The 16,094-nt window shown below is 35.7% G+C and overlaps 1 protein-coding gene across 1 annotated transcript in view; it reads left to right on the plus strand.

Annotated features, from left to right (window-relative positions):
- Nucleotides 1-1,604: 1,604 nt before the first annotated feature.
- The window catches only part of LOC138692740 (uncharacterized), a 55,037-nt gene continuing 40,547 nt past the window's right edge, over nt 1,605-16,094 (plus strand). The window contains exons 1-4 of the mRNA XM_069815933.1: nt 1,605-2,046; nt 5,323-5,431; nt 7,983-8,222; nt 10,670-10,827. Of these exons, the coding sequence (XP_069672034.1) occupies nt 5,347-5,431; nt 7,983-8,222; nt 10,670-10,827 (483 nt within the window). The 5' untranslated portion in view covers nt 1,605-2,046; nt 5,323-5,346. The remainder of the gene's footprint in view (nt 2,047-5,322; nt 5,432-7,982; nt 8,223-10,669; nt 10,828-16,094) is intronic.

A 16,094-nucleotide genomic window follows, 5' to 3' on the forward strand; every position in this document is an offset into this window, starting at 1 on the left:
TTAAAAATAACAAAATTTCCATGTAGGCTATAGGCGAGTAATCATCTCACTTCCACTATAATATATTCTACACAGAGATCCACCACTTTCTCTCCATAAGAAAAGCACTGAGCACGAGAGAAATCACGATAATATTTCATATGTCGGTACACTGGATGCATACTAATAACCTCATTGCAATAAATTAAAATATGATGTTATTTAATGACGTTTGTTTCAAATACAAAAAATTAAACAAAAAGCCTAGATCTACCTCAAATTATCATTATGATATCCTTAACGAGTGTCTGTAGTCTAATTCTTTCATAGTAGGGCCTATATTTATATAAAACGTTTCGGTTGTGTTATATTTTGTATCGTGCACATTGCGTTTAATACACAATATCAGGGGTTTAGACCTAGTCTATAGTATTTTTTTTCATGTAGGCCTATTTGGACGGAGTTTCGCAATAATAGACCAACCGACAATTAGAAAAAATGAGACATTTGCACAAATCTGTTGATGGCAGGCTAATTTATCTCGGAAAAAATGAAGAATGCGATATTTTAATTTTGCTGCTATTTATAAGCAAAAATTCGTTTATTGCATAAAATTCATTTATTTATTTTATTTTGAAATATTAATTCAACTGCTGGTCTCTTATTAAAAATCGGTTAGCCTTTTTTGGTATTATTTGTGATATTTTATGTAATAGTATGAATGTTATAATACTTCTTGCATAAAATGATTTATATATAAAAAAAACAGATTTATTTCAATGGCCAATATCTCGAAACAGGTTTTTGGCGCTGAGATCACTATTTGGTAATCACCGTCCAATTATTATTCACCGGTACTATGATATTTTTAATCAGTGTCAGGAATTCTTTCACGGAAAGGCCTGTATTTATATTTTTACTTTAATTCTAGAAGTGTTCAAGGAAACAAAACAATTTTCAGTTTGCTCATGGCCACCTAGGACAATGGTCACGTAGAACAATAAACTGCTTGCTACATGGTAATGTTGAACGAAAAACGCACAAAATACCCATCGGCGATGGGTAACTTTCAATTCCCGCATGCGTGTAATTTTTAGTCCAAAAAGGCATGCTCAACTGAATGCGTTTTCAGCACTATTGCATGCATTACTTAAATGCGTAAAAGTTGAAAGAAAAGTTGAACCGTGCAGATGCACCTTTAGCGCACTCGAATGATGTGGCAGTTTTTGTGATCTGCCAAGATCATATAAGATAATGTCAAAGTGCTGATGTAACTGCAATGATAATTGTGTATTATATACAAAGCCTCACAGAGTTGTGAAGACTACCGAAGGCGAATGTTTGCGTAACTTGCTTCATACTGCTACAGCATTAGTCTAACAGACAAGATAGGTACATATAATTTTTAGTCCAAAAAGGCATGCTCAATTGAATGTGTTTCCAGCACTTTTGCATGCATTACTTGAATGCGCAAAAGTTGAAAGAAAAGTTGAACCGTGCAGGTGCGCCTTTAGCGCACTCGAATGATGTGGCAGTTTTTGTGATCTGCCAAGGTCATATAAGATAATGTCCAAGTGCTGATATAACTGCCATAATAATTGTGTTATATGTACAAAGCTTCACAGAGTTGTGAAGACTACCGAAGGCGAATGTTTGCGTAACTTGCTTCATACTGCTACAGCATTAGTCTAACAGACACGATAGGTACATATAATTTTTAGTCCAAAAAGGCATGCTCAATTGAATGTGTTTCCAGCACTTTTGCATGCATTACTTGAATGCGCAAAAGTTGAAAGAAAAGTTGAACCGTGCAGGTGCGCCTTTAGCGCACTCGAATGATGTGGCAGTTTTTGTGATCTGCCAAGGTCATATAAGATAATGTCCAAGTGCTGATATAACTGCCATAATAATTGTGTTATATGTACAAAGCCTCACAGAGTTGTGAAGACTACCGAAGGCGAATGTTTGCGTAACTTGCTTCATACTGCTACAGCATTAATCTTAACAGACACGATAGGTACATTCAGTGTGTCCACGCATCCAGTCGTGAATGAATTGGTAGTTCAGGTAGGTGCAATTACATTAATATTTACGTAAAGATTAATTTTTTGGTCCTACATAATGTATCTGTTATGGTAACAATAGTTATTAGAGGAGAAAAATTCCACCACTTTACATGTATACACATTTGTTTTTAATTGTTCTCGATTCTAGGCTGATTCAGTTACTGCCCAAAGAAAGTAGTAGTAGTAGTAGTAGTAGTAGTAGTAGTAGTAATAGTAGTAGTAGTAGTAGTAGTAGTAGTTTATTTAACGACATTTTGCACTGCAGAGATCATTGAGCGTATAGATTCAATCTGAGAGAGAAATGGTCGACGAATATTATCAGGAACCCTCTGCCAAAGACATAGTTATTTATACGTGCTGTAAAAGTACACCCTTTGACACGGAAAATGGTCGCTGTTCAGAAACTAAGGCCCTCAGATAGCTCGGGAATCATGGTATGCGCTGAGTTTTCACGCGTGCTTTTTAGACAGAGATATTCGAAACCCGGTCATCGTTTGAAGTAACAATTACTGCAACACTATAATAGAACAAAAGTGACAAGTATGCCATTGTTTGAAGTGGTGGTAATTACATATTATAATAGAGGTGCAGTTCAACAGAACAAAAATGACAAATATGCTATCGGCTTAATTAGCAATTACAGATCACAACAAACGTAGGTGCAGTTCAACAGAACAAAAATGGCTTAATATTCTAGTCTGAAGTGGCAATTGCAGATGTACAATTTAACAGAAAAAAGAACAGTGTGTGATAGGTTGAAGTTAAAGTAACAGAGGTACAATTCAACAGGATAAAAATGACACATACAGCATCGCTTGACGTGACAAATTACAGATCATAACGGAAGTACAGATCAACAGAATTTGTTTGAAGTGATAATTATAAATAATGAAAAATAAGGTGACCAGATTTTTAAAATAACAAAACGGGACGGAAAATGTACATTTTTTAAAGTAAGAAAGACTTAGTAAGCATTGCGTGAAAATTCTTTTTATCAATGGAGCAGATTGAATAGCAAAAGTTTGGGAGTTGTTTTCTATTCTCATTGGAAAAGAGGTAATTCGTGGATCTCAACCAAAAAGGGACTTTCGAGCAGTCAGTGGACGCAAGCCATTAAGATGAACTGCAATACAATACCTGTACGTACTCTTCCTGGTAGAACTCTTGACTCAACCCGTAGCAGAAGATGCGACGAGCAAGAAACGCTTCCTCACGTTTTGGGTTTCTGCCATCATGGAGAATTGCTCCGAATCAACAGACATGATACGGTTCGTTCTCTCATCGCATCTTCAATCTGTCAGAATGCTTCCTATGAGGTTTATGAGGAGGTTGGTTGCGTTTCTTCTGATGGCTCTACTAGACGTGCTGATATCATCATTATTGATCAGCAGAAGGATAAGGGTGTCATTTTTGATCCCACAATCCGTTTCGAGATGCATGAACAACAGCCGCAAGCGGAGTGTCGTGAAAAACAAGTCATATATGAGCCTTGTTTTCAACATCTTGGAGCACAATACCACATCACACATTGGACAGTTTCTGGGCTCATGTTCGGTACCCGTGGCACGATCTCACGAGAAACTTTAAATCAACTTAAACAATTTAAAATTTCTGATGCAACGATTGATGCCATAGGATCTCACGTGTTAAAATCATCCTTAGCTATAATTAATAATCATTTGTATCTAAGAAACTTTTATTGTAAATGATTTCCTATGTTTTCTTATTATTTATCTTAATGTTTTTTTCTTTGAAATTGTCACATAATTATTTTTAATCATTGTTCATTGGGAATAGTAGGCCGATCTATTGAACCCTTATTTAGGGTGGCTTTTGTTGATACAAAATTACTAAAATTATCCTCATTTTTTTAAATATAGAAGCAAAGACTGTGTAAACAACTTACGTAACATGATGACAATTATGCACCGCATTACGTCAAGCCGTCTTTGACATTTTGCCGATGAACGAACTTCCTTTTTTTTAGTTGGTTATTTTATGACACTTTATCAATTTTGATGGTTATCTAGCGTCTGAGTGAGGTGAAGGTGATAATGCCGGCGAAATGAGTCCAGAGTCCAGCGCCGAAAGTTACCCAGCATTTGCTCTTAATAGGTTGGGGGAGGGGGAGAAACCCCGGAAAAGCATCAACCAACTTGTCCCTACCTCGGTTTGAACTCGGAAGCGCTCGTTTCACGATCAGGCATGCTAACCCTTACTTCACAGTGGTCTTCTTTAATACGTCCTTTTAATTACACAGCACTTTGTAGAAGTTGACACAGGTGTGATTAAATTTCATTGTTAAACAACATAACTTTCAAAGTTTGTACTGAAAATGCGTTCCTATTACTTGTCCACAAGTCATTAATACAAGAAAATACTCGTTCATCAGGAGCATTAGTTTCAGGTAAAGAGAGAAGAAACTACAATATTTTAAGAAAATTGGATTGACATATTGTTGACATTAAAATGTGAAATAATTTCTACCCATAATTCGTTAGGTGATGTTTTTTACAGTTTCAATTTTTCCAATATTTCTGATGTCATGTACTGCTTAATATAGCCTACACATACTCATTGTACAGACCAGTATCATCTGTTTATTAATGAAGGAAATCTTGAATCCTTTGCATTTCCGTCCATCGGGGTAACCTGATCAACAATCATTTCGGCCACATGCTTTATAGAATGTTTCCCTGTATTTGTAATCAAGCTTCCATTATTTCGTAGAGTTCCATCCCACTCGTAAATGGATTTCCGTGTAGGAACAACAGTTGGGTCCACATTCCATTCCCTCCATGTGCGCCGCGGAACACGCGTAACAGAATTCTATTCTGTAAACCAGAGCACGCATTGAACTTTTTGCTCTACCGTACATATCTCCATTGACAAGTAACTAGACTGATACATGCAAATTTTCATTCATACAACAAAAAGCTTGAAGCGAAACATTTCACACAACAATGGCCATGCAACAATAAACTTGAAACAAAACACTGCACACAACAATGGCCATGGAAAAGGTATGAAACGAAATCTTGGAGAGGTTTTCTATTGATTGAGCTTTATCTTAAGGAACTATAATATAAGGTTATGAAATTACAATATATTATTTCTGTATAATCTTAGTGTGGACACGGTGTATAAAAATGTAACGGTAAAATATTAATATGTTGCAATAAGTGTCAGAGCATGGGACTGTAGTTAGTAACATCGAGAGTCCATAGCAAAACATGCATAGAGCCTACTATTAATAACGGAACACTTTGTTTTCCAGTGACCTGAATACAAACAAAGCAACATGGCAGTCACACTGATTTTGGGATGTGTAATCCTTCTTTTGGTGTATCACTGGATGACAATGAAGCCGAAAGACTTCCCGCCAGGTAAGGAAACACAATAGATTCGATAATGTATAACTCAATTGATGAATTATTTATGCTTGCAAATTGAATTAAACTGCTACATTTTTGTATAGCTCAACTGATGGATTGCATCCGCTTTAAATCGAATTAATCTGTTAACAATGTATTGTACGTATTTTTTTTGTAGAGCCACCAGCGTAGCTTAGTCGGTAGACTCGTTTGTCTGCCGACTTGGTTTAGATTCACACTTGGGCTGGTTACCTAGTTAGTTTTTTCAGAGGTTTTTCCCAACCGTAAGAAAATGTCACCTCACCTCGCTAAAAAATTGTGTAACTCTTGACTTGTTTCACATCTTAAAGCTGCAATGCTAATGTAAAAACTATGGAATGTAATAAATTAAATGAAATAAAAAAAAACAGCTTCTGCTTAGCTGTACTAGTGGTATCAGCCAAATATTTAACTATTTTTCTGACGGTGTATGGTTGGGCTGTGAGACGGACACGGATCATTGTTACTTCTTTTGCAGCAGAGAACCACCAGCCATCTAAACGCGACCTTCAATGATTCGATATTCAGTACAACAATAACAATAATAGTAAAAATAATATTAATAACAATCACTCGACACCGTGGCTCCTATAACCCACTAAACTTACAAGCAGAGAGTCCGGGTTCAAATACCTGTTGATTCACCTTGAATTAATAACGTGTTGGACAAGTCCGTGGTCAAGGCAACAACACAGAAATTTCCTTTTCCCCTGTAAGATCCCAACAATTCTCCATTATCATAATTCATTACGAGTGTAAAGTGGATTCTCCGCCTGTAATGCATTCTGGATAGTCTCTGACGAACTAAGTGGTCTATGCTTCTCCGAAGTAACGACATCTATGAGCACACTCGTAGAGTCTGGGCGAATAACGGCAAGTTAAGGGCCTTGCCATTGGACAATAATAATAATAATAATAATAATAATAATAATAATAATAATAATAATAATAATAATAATAATAATAATTCTCAACAATGAACGAACATTATTACACAGCAATCTTACCATATGTGATGTACTAAAACAAAACTTTCTGAGTTTCTCTTTCTATCAGTAGCGGACGGTGGGTTTGAAAGTTGAGGAGGCCAAGACGTGGCTGATGAGAATATAAAAATATAAGGCCTGTGACTTACCTCATTACCAAGCGCAGAATTTAAGAAACTAAAATTAGGTTTTCCAATTTATGTTTTAGGATTTGAAATCTTATGTTTAGGAATTTATATGATTTTATGGGGGGAAAAAAATAAACAACATACTGTTAATATATTATAACGGCTTGGTAAAGATTGTCTCTCTTTAGGACACTTTAAGTCCTAACCTACGAATTAGGTCTTTTTAGGTCATATTGAATTTAAGAATGTTACTCTTTGCTACATAAAACGAATAAGAAAAGCAATATTTCGAGAGTAACGAGACAGCAACAAAATTGATTCGAACCCAAGAATCCGGGATTTGCTCATTACTATTACATACCGTAGTCTAATTTTACAGCAAATTAACTCGACGATCCTCTTTCTTCGCAAACCGATCAATTAGGTCACAACATACTGAACAACTGCTACTGGAAGAAGCTAGAGACAAATCTGTATTGTTTCTAAACTCTCGATATATTTAAAATACTGTAGTTTATAAATAAATACATCCCGTAGCACAAAAGAATAAAATAGCAGGAACACCCGCAAACAAGAGAAAAATCTAACAACATGAAAACTTACACGCAAGGAGAGAAAACTAACAACACGTAACTCAATTTTCTAAAACCAAGAAGAGAGAAAGAGAGAGCTTCCCAATACAGCCGAAACCAGCGGTAACTATAAGCAGTACAGTTGTCGGCGGTGGGTAGGACGTCTCCAAGTTCAGCTCCCCTCGCACTTTCTAGTCAAGTTTAAACACTCCTCTAACCAGCTGTCTTATTGGTTGAACTGCTGTTGTCATGGTTACCGGGGAGTAGAGTGATGTAGCCGACTCATCTCTCCGGCTCTCGCATAGACTGCAGGCTGCTAGATGTCGACTATACAGGTTACAGAGCTGTCTGTTATTTTTCAGTTAGAATTATTTGTGCTATCTACAGTATAGGAGCGGGCATCACCAACTGAATGCGGTCGACTTTACGTAACTCACATCTTAGTCGTAGTAAATAGTAAAATTAATATAAAAGGAAAAATGTTCATTTGCTGTAACTTGTCTGTGATCTTAATTCAGATGGAATTATTACTGCCATATTGTGTTCTGGTAAAATATTAGGGGAGGCACGGCCTCTCTTGCCTCCCCTGAGAATCCGCCGCTGCTTTCTATTGGTATGAATTCAAAAAAAATCTGAGCTATATTAAACTTAAGTTACTTATGTTAGAAACCGGAAAGGTCATTTGTGAGAGCCTTGTATTAGCGCTGTTTATACTCAAAATAGACTCGTAGGTCGTGCAAGTTGATCGCCTGATTCACTTTGAGTTTTGGGCAGAAAGGTTAAGAATTCCTGACCTATACTTATATTAAGTTTATATAAGGAAAATCACATGCTGCAGGTCCTCCATATCTGCCCATATTGGGATCTACTCTCTTCCTGCCCAGGAAGCTAGTGCACGTGACCATGGCAGGAGAATGGCGCCGAAAGTACGGGTCCGTAGTGGGACTCTTCTTCGGCCATAGGACTGTGGTGGCGATCTGCGGTCCCAAAGAAGTGCTGGAAGTTCTGCGAAGAGAGGAGTTTCAAGTCAGACCGAATTCGGATTTCTTCAAGGCGAGATCCTTCGGCAAGAAGCTTGGTAAGATCCGAGATCATATCGATAAATAATTAATTTATGTATATTACTCCATTTAATGACGATTTTGAATTTCCCAGATTTTGTGATTGGATGGAAAAATGAAACTTTGCAGGAAATAATATTCTCTGAGAAATATTGACCCAAGCCAATTTTATTTAACATTATCTGTCCAATAGCATCTGCCAGTTTATCTATTCCAGATCCCGTTGTTAGAAGGTACTAAATAGGCTAATTGATTGATTAGCGCGGTAAGGCTTACAGCAGAGGATATGAAACTCTTTCTTATGCAGATGAATGTGTTGAATATTTTTCATTTATAAGTGACGTCTTGCCTTGTCTTTCAGTTCCTTTAGCAACGAGATGGATAGAGGGGAAAATGGGGTCACGGAGAAGAGGACCGGGGCCTTAGGGGGTTGGTGTGATACGAGATAAAGAAAGAGGAAACTGTTCTTAAATAAACTTTTTGGTTTATTAAAGATGTTGGAAGTATTCCAGAGGCTATCGGGAGGGAGGAAACACGATTGCTGAAGTGTAAATTGGATATATAGATGAGGGGAGGGTTGTGAGACAACCTTATGATGGGACTGAAGATAATAATAATAATAATAATAATAATAATAATAATAATAATAATAATGTTTTATTTTCGCTGGCAGAGTTAAGGCCATAAGGCCTTCTCTTCTACTCAACCATCCTTAATCAATACAATACATATTTAAATTACAAGTTACGGGAAGAGAGGATTACGGAAGTACTTATTTAGGTAGGAGAGAAATACGCTTGTCTTCAAGGTATGATGTAGGAGCAAGAGGACTTCAGAAAGACGGATTCCGAGTTCGATCTTAGTTCTCTCGACCGAGAGCTCAACATGCCTAGCCGACCATTTTTCGACCGCTAAAACAAGGTTTCTGATATGGAGGGCTCAATGTGATTTTTAGACCATAGAGGGAAAGGAAAACCTTCGGTTCAAGCTGGGGAATCAAATTCAGGTATGATACGGCGGTAAAATATTAGAGAATTGAGATTAGCAGAATGACGCGTAAGTGACTGAAATATAAGTAAGGAATTGAATTGAAAGAGTGGAAATAGGAGGAGAAATTTAAAAGGTACGCGAAAACGCGTCCTTGCAAAGGGAGTTCGGAGCTGTTAGAAACTGAGTATGTGAGCTCCAAGCCTTTGGCCACTTTCATCACTCTGGGTTACTCTGCTTCACTGAAGGAGCTCTAGAAAATGTTGAAGGGGAAAAGCCGAAAATGGACGTAACCTCTTAGGTACCACAAACGGGTGTGGAAGTGAGGAGCTCAGATCTGTCCTTATATGCGCGGTTTGATCGGACGTGGAGGTCACGTGAAACGCGAGAGAAATCTGTATTCTCTCTTCATTAATAGTGTTGGGGCGCCTGTGACGACACCTTGGTGCGAAAATGCCTTGGTTGTCTCTCTTATTACACGTGCTTTCTTTTGTCAGTTCCAAGATATGACTTGGTGGCCAGATAGATCGAAGGCCATGCACCTTCTAGTGTAATGGACGAGGGAGTTAATATTGCTGGCTTCGACATATCTATTTATTTACTGCTGGATATAGAGAACTAATGGCTGTTAAAATATTTTGTCTCCCTTTTAGCAAATAAGCAGACTGAAACATAGAAGTTTTCGTTCCCTATTCGCGTGTAGGTGGTCTCATATCAGAATTGGAAAGTTTGGACTATTCAACTGTTATTAACTGAAAGTATCTCATTTGTGTTTTTTAGTTTACAATTACAGTGTAACCTGTCATATCGACCACTAGATGTTCTTCTGAAGCGGCCTATTATATAGTAATAGTGTTTTATTTAATAACGCTTTCAGAGTTATTTCAACATCCAAATTCACCATGGTCGAGAAATAATCGATAAGTTTGTCATGGAGTCCTCTATCAGTGACGTGTTCTTTCACGTACCCTAAATCTACTACACGGAACTCACAGCTTTACTTACCTCCCGAAGAAGCTGTTAATGTAAATGGTCTTCAGATTAAGGTTAAATTTTGTAATGTGGCAATTTGTTCTTATTTTATTACATGTCAATGATAATGCGTATATTTTATTCATTCCCTGTTTAATTTACGAGTACGAGTATTGTTCACTTTTAAGAAGTATGTTACAATCAGGAACATTTTGATCACACATATTTATGAAAATCATTTTCCGTTGCTGTATGTTTTATATTAAAGGATATCAGCTAGCAACACATTTTCCCATGTTTTTACCAACAGAAAGATAATTGAATATGTACAGCTTAGAATAAATTCAATGCTGCCTTAGCATGAACTTTTGGTTTCTTGGATCGTATCACGGAAAAGTTTAGAAATATATTTGTTGATAAGTAACGCTGCATGTTTTAGACTTATCTTTTACTCTTCTATAAATATTTATCAATAGTAAACTATTGCTATCGATTATCCTTTTAGGTGTATTCTTCTCTGATGGTCCTTTCTGGGTAGAACAGAGAAGATTCACTTTAAGACACTTAAGAGATTTTGGCTTCGGGAAGAAATCAATGGAGGGATTCATCCTGGACGAAGTCGAAGATACTCTTTCATACATGAAAGAGCTCAAAGTCATGCAGGTAAATATATCTAATAATGGACTGAGCTTCTCTGCATTTTGCTTAGCTATAAATTTGTAAAATATTTTTGAATGAATTCAGTGTCTTCCTTTTCTCACATGTAAGTACTACACATGGAGGACGTAATTATTTTCAATGAAATTCAGCTGGGAGACAAATATTACAATTCGTTATGTTTATATCATCCTAATTTGTATAAGATGTTAATTCTTAGGCTACATTGTGTGGCAAGAGTTCTGTTTCACTTTAATCTCGGAACAAAACTTTCGACTCTCTTTAATTTTGTTATTTTTTGTTTTTAGGTTAGCATTAATTACTTAATAATAAACAGGATGATCGATCTAAAGGTATACATAAATGACAGCGTACAATGCGAGAATTTTACACTATAATTTTGTAATGCAAAGAACTGATAGAAAAAATGCATCACTTGCAGCATAAGTACAGAAAAGTAATGAAGCAGGTTATGCATCAGTCATTTCCTCATCAGTCGAGATGTGGACGCTACAGCATAAAGTGCAGTGCGTGCTCTGGTTTGCGGATTTAATCAGTTACACGTGTTCAACGGCGTGAACAAAAGAAATGTTTATCCTCCCACACGCAAATCCATTTACGAGTGGGATAGAACTATGAGAGACTGGAAGCTTGATTTCATAAACAAGGAAAACATCTTAAAAAGCATGTGTCCGAAGAGACTGTGGATCAGCTGCGTCAGTCATTCACTACAAACCTAGGTAATTCAATTAGATAGACCAGTATGAAAATGGTAAGTTCCTCGTTCAACAATCTTCACAAGTGTCTCCGTTTGCGTGCTTACGAATTCGAACTCCATCTTAAACCAAACGAGTGCCACGAAAAGTGTGACAACAAATCTCGGAGAGATTTTCTATCTATTATGCTTTACATTTTCAAAATTATAATGTACTTGTTCTCTCATTACACGCTATATCTTTAGCTCGGTCACTCTGTATTTGTGTGCCTAACGACTGCATACAACATTTCATTATTCTGCGTGTTTGTCTCTCCGTATAAAATACGGTATTTCGAAAGTAGTGCAATTTAAAGATTACAGAGAGCAATTATGGATCAATAAAGCAAAACTTATAGTAGATAGCTTTTGATATCGGTTCATGCCGTTCAGAACCAAATTCGAATTTTGTAGATGGAGTTATATAAGTCAACTAAATATGAAACGTTGTAGGAATTCTCTGGAATGAAGTCAGACGTGTCCACTGAAGAAATTAGTTTCTGCTTCGTAAGGCGGGAAGAAATGAGTTAGTTTTGGAGCACGCTCGACACTTTTTTCTCCCGTCCAGTGCGATATAGTTGTATATTTTCTTCAATAATGTTGCCTTTAATTCGAAGTTAGTCATAGGAAGGATTAGTAGTGATAGTGATATCTTCCATTTTTTTAATTGACTAGATAACAAGGAATTAGAGATAAGTCTGTGATTTAAATAAATAATACCGTAATGTATGAAACAAAACAGATTATGGAAATAGAACTGCAAGTTCAAGCACAACATGTTTGAGTATATATGGATCAGGGCGAAAGGTCAAGAATGTTTATCATATAATAAACAAGTGATAAACTGCTATACAGAAGAAAATATGACGCTTCCTCACAAGACAGTGCCATTTAAAGCAGTGGTAATGCATTTTTTTGTTGTAATTTTGTATTTACCTGTCATAATATTTACATTTTTAAAAGCCAAAAGTTTAATTTATACATTATAAACCTGAAAGAGTCATTAATATGTATTGTTAAGCTAGATTATTTAAGTCTTCACCAAAAGTACTTTTCAGGATAGGCCTAGATACTTTTAAGTAAGTTTTAAACAGCAAGTAAAAAAACCTAAAGTTCTAAAATATTAGAACTATTTTTACAGTTTTATTTATTTAGTATTTAGTATTTATTTATTTAACCTGGTGGAGATGAGGCCGTCAGGCCTTCTCTGCCCCTCTACCAGGGGATTACAACTACAATATGAACAATAAAGTTACAATTAACATTAAATTTACAATTACAATTACAATAAAAAAAAAGGACGACAAGATTACCTGATTAATGAAAGCTAGACATTTTATCATAGAAGTTAAGAACAAAGAATATTTTTGTATTTACTGAATTACAAATTAAACCTACAATAACAAACATCTATAGTAATCTATAGTATAGTAGCAGAATTAGTAATCCCGGCTGTCCCAGCTGGCTTTAGTTGAGGAGAATGTTTCAGCAATGGGATAAACACCCGTGGCAAATGCAGTCCATTATTTGACCTTGATCAGTCAATTCAAAATGCACTGACATTTGTCATGCAATGTATGTAATGGAGGGAGAAAGGAACTGGCCATCCTACCTCATTATCTCCTACCAAGTTGCCTCATAAGTGATGCCTTCTTGGTATCACTTGCGAGGTTCAGACCTGTCTTCGGATAGTTGATTAAACGGAAACAAACAATAGGGGAAGTTAGGCAAATATGGGCACCATAAGACATTTTACTCTATATCTTGCACTTGAGTAATGATAACAGCTTAAAAACCTAAAACATTTTAGAGTACAGTATATCTATTTTAAAATATGTAACCCATTCAAACGCTAAAATTATTCTTTTATGTCGCATATATGCTTTTTACGCATGCACATATGCCCATATTATCTGCATTATAAGGGTAATATGGGCACATTGGTAATATAGGCAGTAAAGGAATTAAATGCATTTTAAATTTTCAAGCATATATTTAATACAAAATACATGTATTTAATGCTTCCTACACTAACCATTCATAGAATGAAGTTATTGGTGAAGTAACAGAGCACTGAGCAAATGGAAAAAAAACGAATATTTAAGTAAATACTGAGACTACATTAAAATTTATATAACACATTCAATGAGGAAGAAAGACTATGAAAAATACTTTAACTAGTGACAAATGTTATTTCAAATGGTCTAAACCCCTGAAAGACTAAGAACAAAAGCAAAAGAAGACAAAATAATGTTCTAAAAATATTTCGTGAAGTCATCACAGAAAAATGAATCACTTTCCATCTCAACACATTCTTCATTGTACCAGAAAGCGCATGATCCTTCACACTGTACTCACTTTTCTCCATTCTGCTCAGTATAAAATTTCCTCTATATACTGGATAAATGCAAGAAGCATTTGTTGAAGAAAATGCGTTCATATTCAAGTGTTTTCAAGTTGCTGATTTTCTAAATTTATTGGCTCTTGTTGCCACTCTTTTGATAACTTCAGAAAAACAAATGAAAACAAAGAAAAATATTCTAGCTTTTGTGTAAGATAACATTCCATTTCTATAAACTAAATTTTGTATATAATTTGTATTATAATCAATAAAATTATAGCAATGAACATAAACAATTATTATACGACTGTCCTGGTATTGGAAGGAAGTTACAAAATAATCGAATGTTAATTTTTAAAAATTAGAATGAAAAGTTAGAATAAGTAGGACTTAGTATTTAGCAATGATTTAGAATTATATAATTAAAAGTATATGAGTAAATTTCAATTATATAAATAACATTTACCTCTTAAAATTTCATTCTATAGTAAAATATGAATGAACGATTTAAAAAATAGCATTCAATGTTTGTGCCCATAATACCCTGAATAACAGTGCCCATATTTGCCTTAGTGTATTATTTCAATAAATGACTAGTCTGCCCAGCAAGTACGTGCTTCAGAACCCCCTCATATCGGTTATTGCTCTGTTTAAATCTACCATTCCCGCCTGTAAAGTTTTTCGGTACTACTCACACATTTGCGGCTGTCTTTACTTAAGTAAAACATGTAAAAATCAACAACAGCACTACTTTTTCTATGCTTCAAAGTGTGTCCAGCAGCGTCAACACCATTCGCACTATGGTTCCCCAAATTAGTTCAAGTTTACCAATATATTACCTGCTGCTTCGTAACTCACGAAGAATTGAATACTTCAGAACCATAGCGGGCCAAGCGCCATTTACTAAAACCGTAGAAAACAAAGGTTAAAATGAAGTTATTGCCAAAATTCAATGGAAGCATATAGCAAGTAATATAAAGTATACACATTAAAACTAAATGATATACCAATCTTCATTAAACTATGGTATTCACTTAACTTTAACATTTGCTTTCTCCGTTTTTAATAAATGGCGCTTGGCCCATTATGGCTCTGAACCCTTCAAATATGGTAACATGGGCATTACCTTAAAAGTGCCCATATTATCCGAGTGCCCATATCTGCCTGATTTCCCCTAAATGCTGGAACTGCCTACTGCTGCAAATGTTGCATGAATGTTTTTGTACAATTTCTTCGTAATCTACCGGGTGTGAACAAAGTTACGTCTGATTTCTCTTCATGCAAGCATACCCCTTGTACAAGGATCAATATTATTATTGTTATTATTTTGTAACCTATTGCTGAGTATGAGTAGAATTACTATGCCATTATTATGGTTATGATTTGTTTCACATAACCATTGCAATGAAAGAGATAAATAATTCTTCTCGCATGAAAAATTAAGCGTAATATTTTACACACGCGGTACATATAAATGATAATTCGCTGTTGTAATGTGCACTCCATTGTTACGAATTAAATAGCATTGCAATGACTGCATCAGTTGTATACTAATGTTCTAACCTTGACGTCACTTGAGCCTGTGTTATCTGTTCACATTACGAAACACACAACTTTCCCACGCTAGATCCAGGGCATAATATTATATGAATTTCCGAATCTGAAGGCCAATACTCTCCATTTACGCCAAATCGATTAAAGAAATTTGGGAAAATTTTGAAGGAGTAAAAGTTAAAAGTTTGAAATAATATTTAATATACGTTAATACGATATGTGTCAGAGGAGGAAAAATTGTTTTTATTTATCTGTAGTCTGATTAGTGTCATATGTTACTAGTCAGTCGGGGATAGAAGGAGAAAGGAACTGGCAAACCTACCACATTATCTTCTGGCTTAGTTGCCTCATGAGTGATGCCTTATTGATGTCACTTATGAGGTTCTAACCTGTCTTCTGGCAGTTGACTAAACAACACGTTAATAGAGAAAAGCCTGTCAAGTTGAGAATAATTCAACTGGTATCCCTAAAGACAGGCAGAAAACTCCGAATTCCTACACCACGCCATAACATAGGCAGGCGAAAAGGTGAGCATCGGAAAAAATTTCATGTTCGTTCGAATTCGCTGACCAATTATTTTAACAGCTAAGATTTGTTTTTGACTGTCCTTCGCTCATTTCCTAA

The sequence above is a fragment of the Periplaneta americana genome, chromosome 17 (assembly GCF_040183065.1).
Source record: "Periplaneta americana isolate PAMFEO1 chromosome 17, P.americana_PAMFEO1_priV1, whole genome shotgun sequence".
In the NCBI taxonomy this organism is placed as follows: domain Eukaryota; kingdom Metazoa; phylum Arthropoda; class Insecta; order Blattodea; family Blattidae; genus Periplaneta; species Periplaneta americana.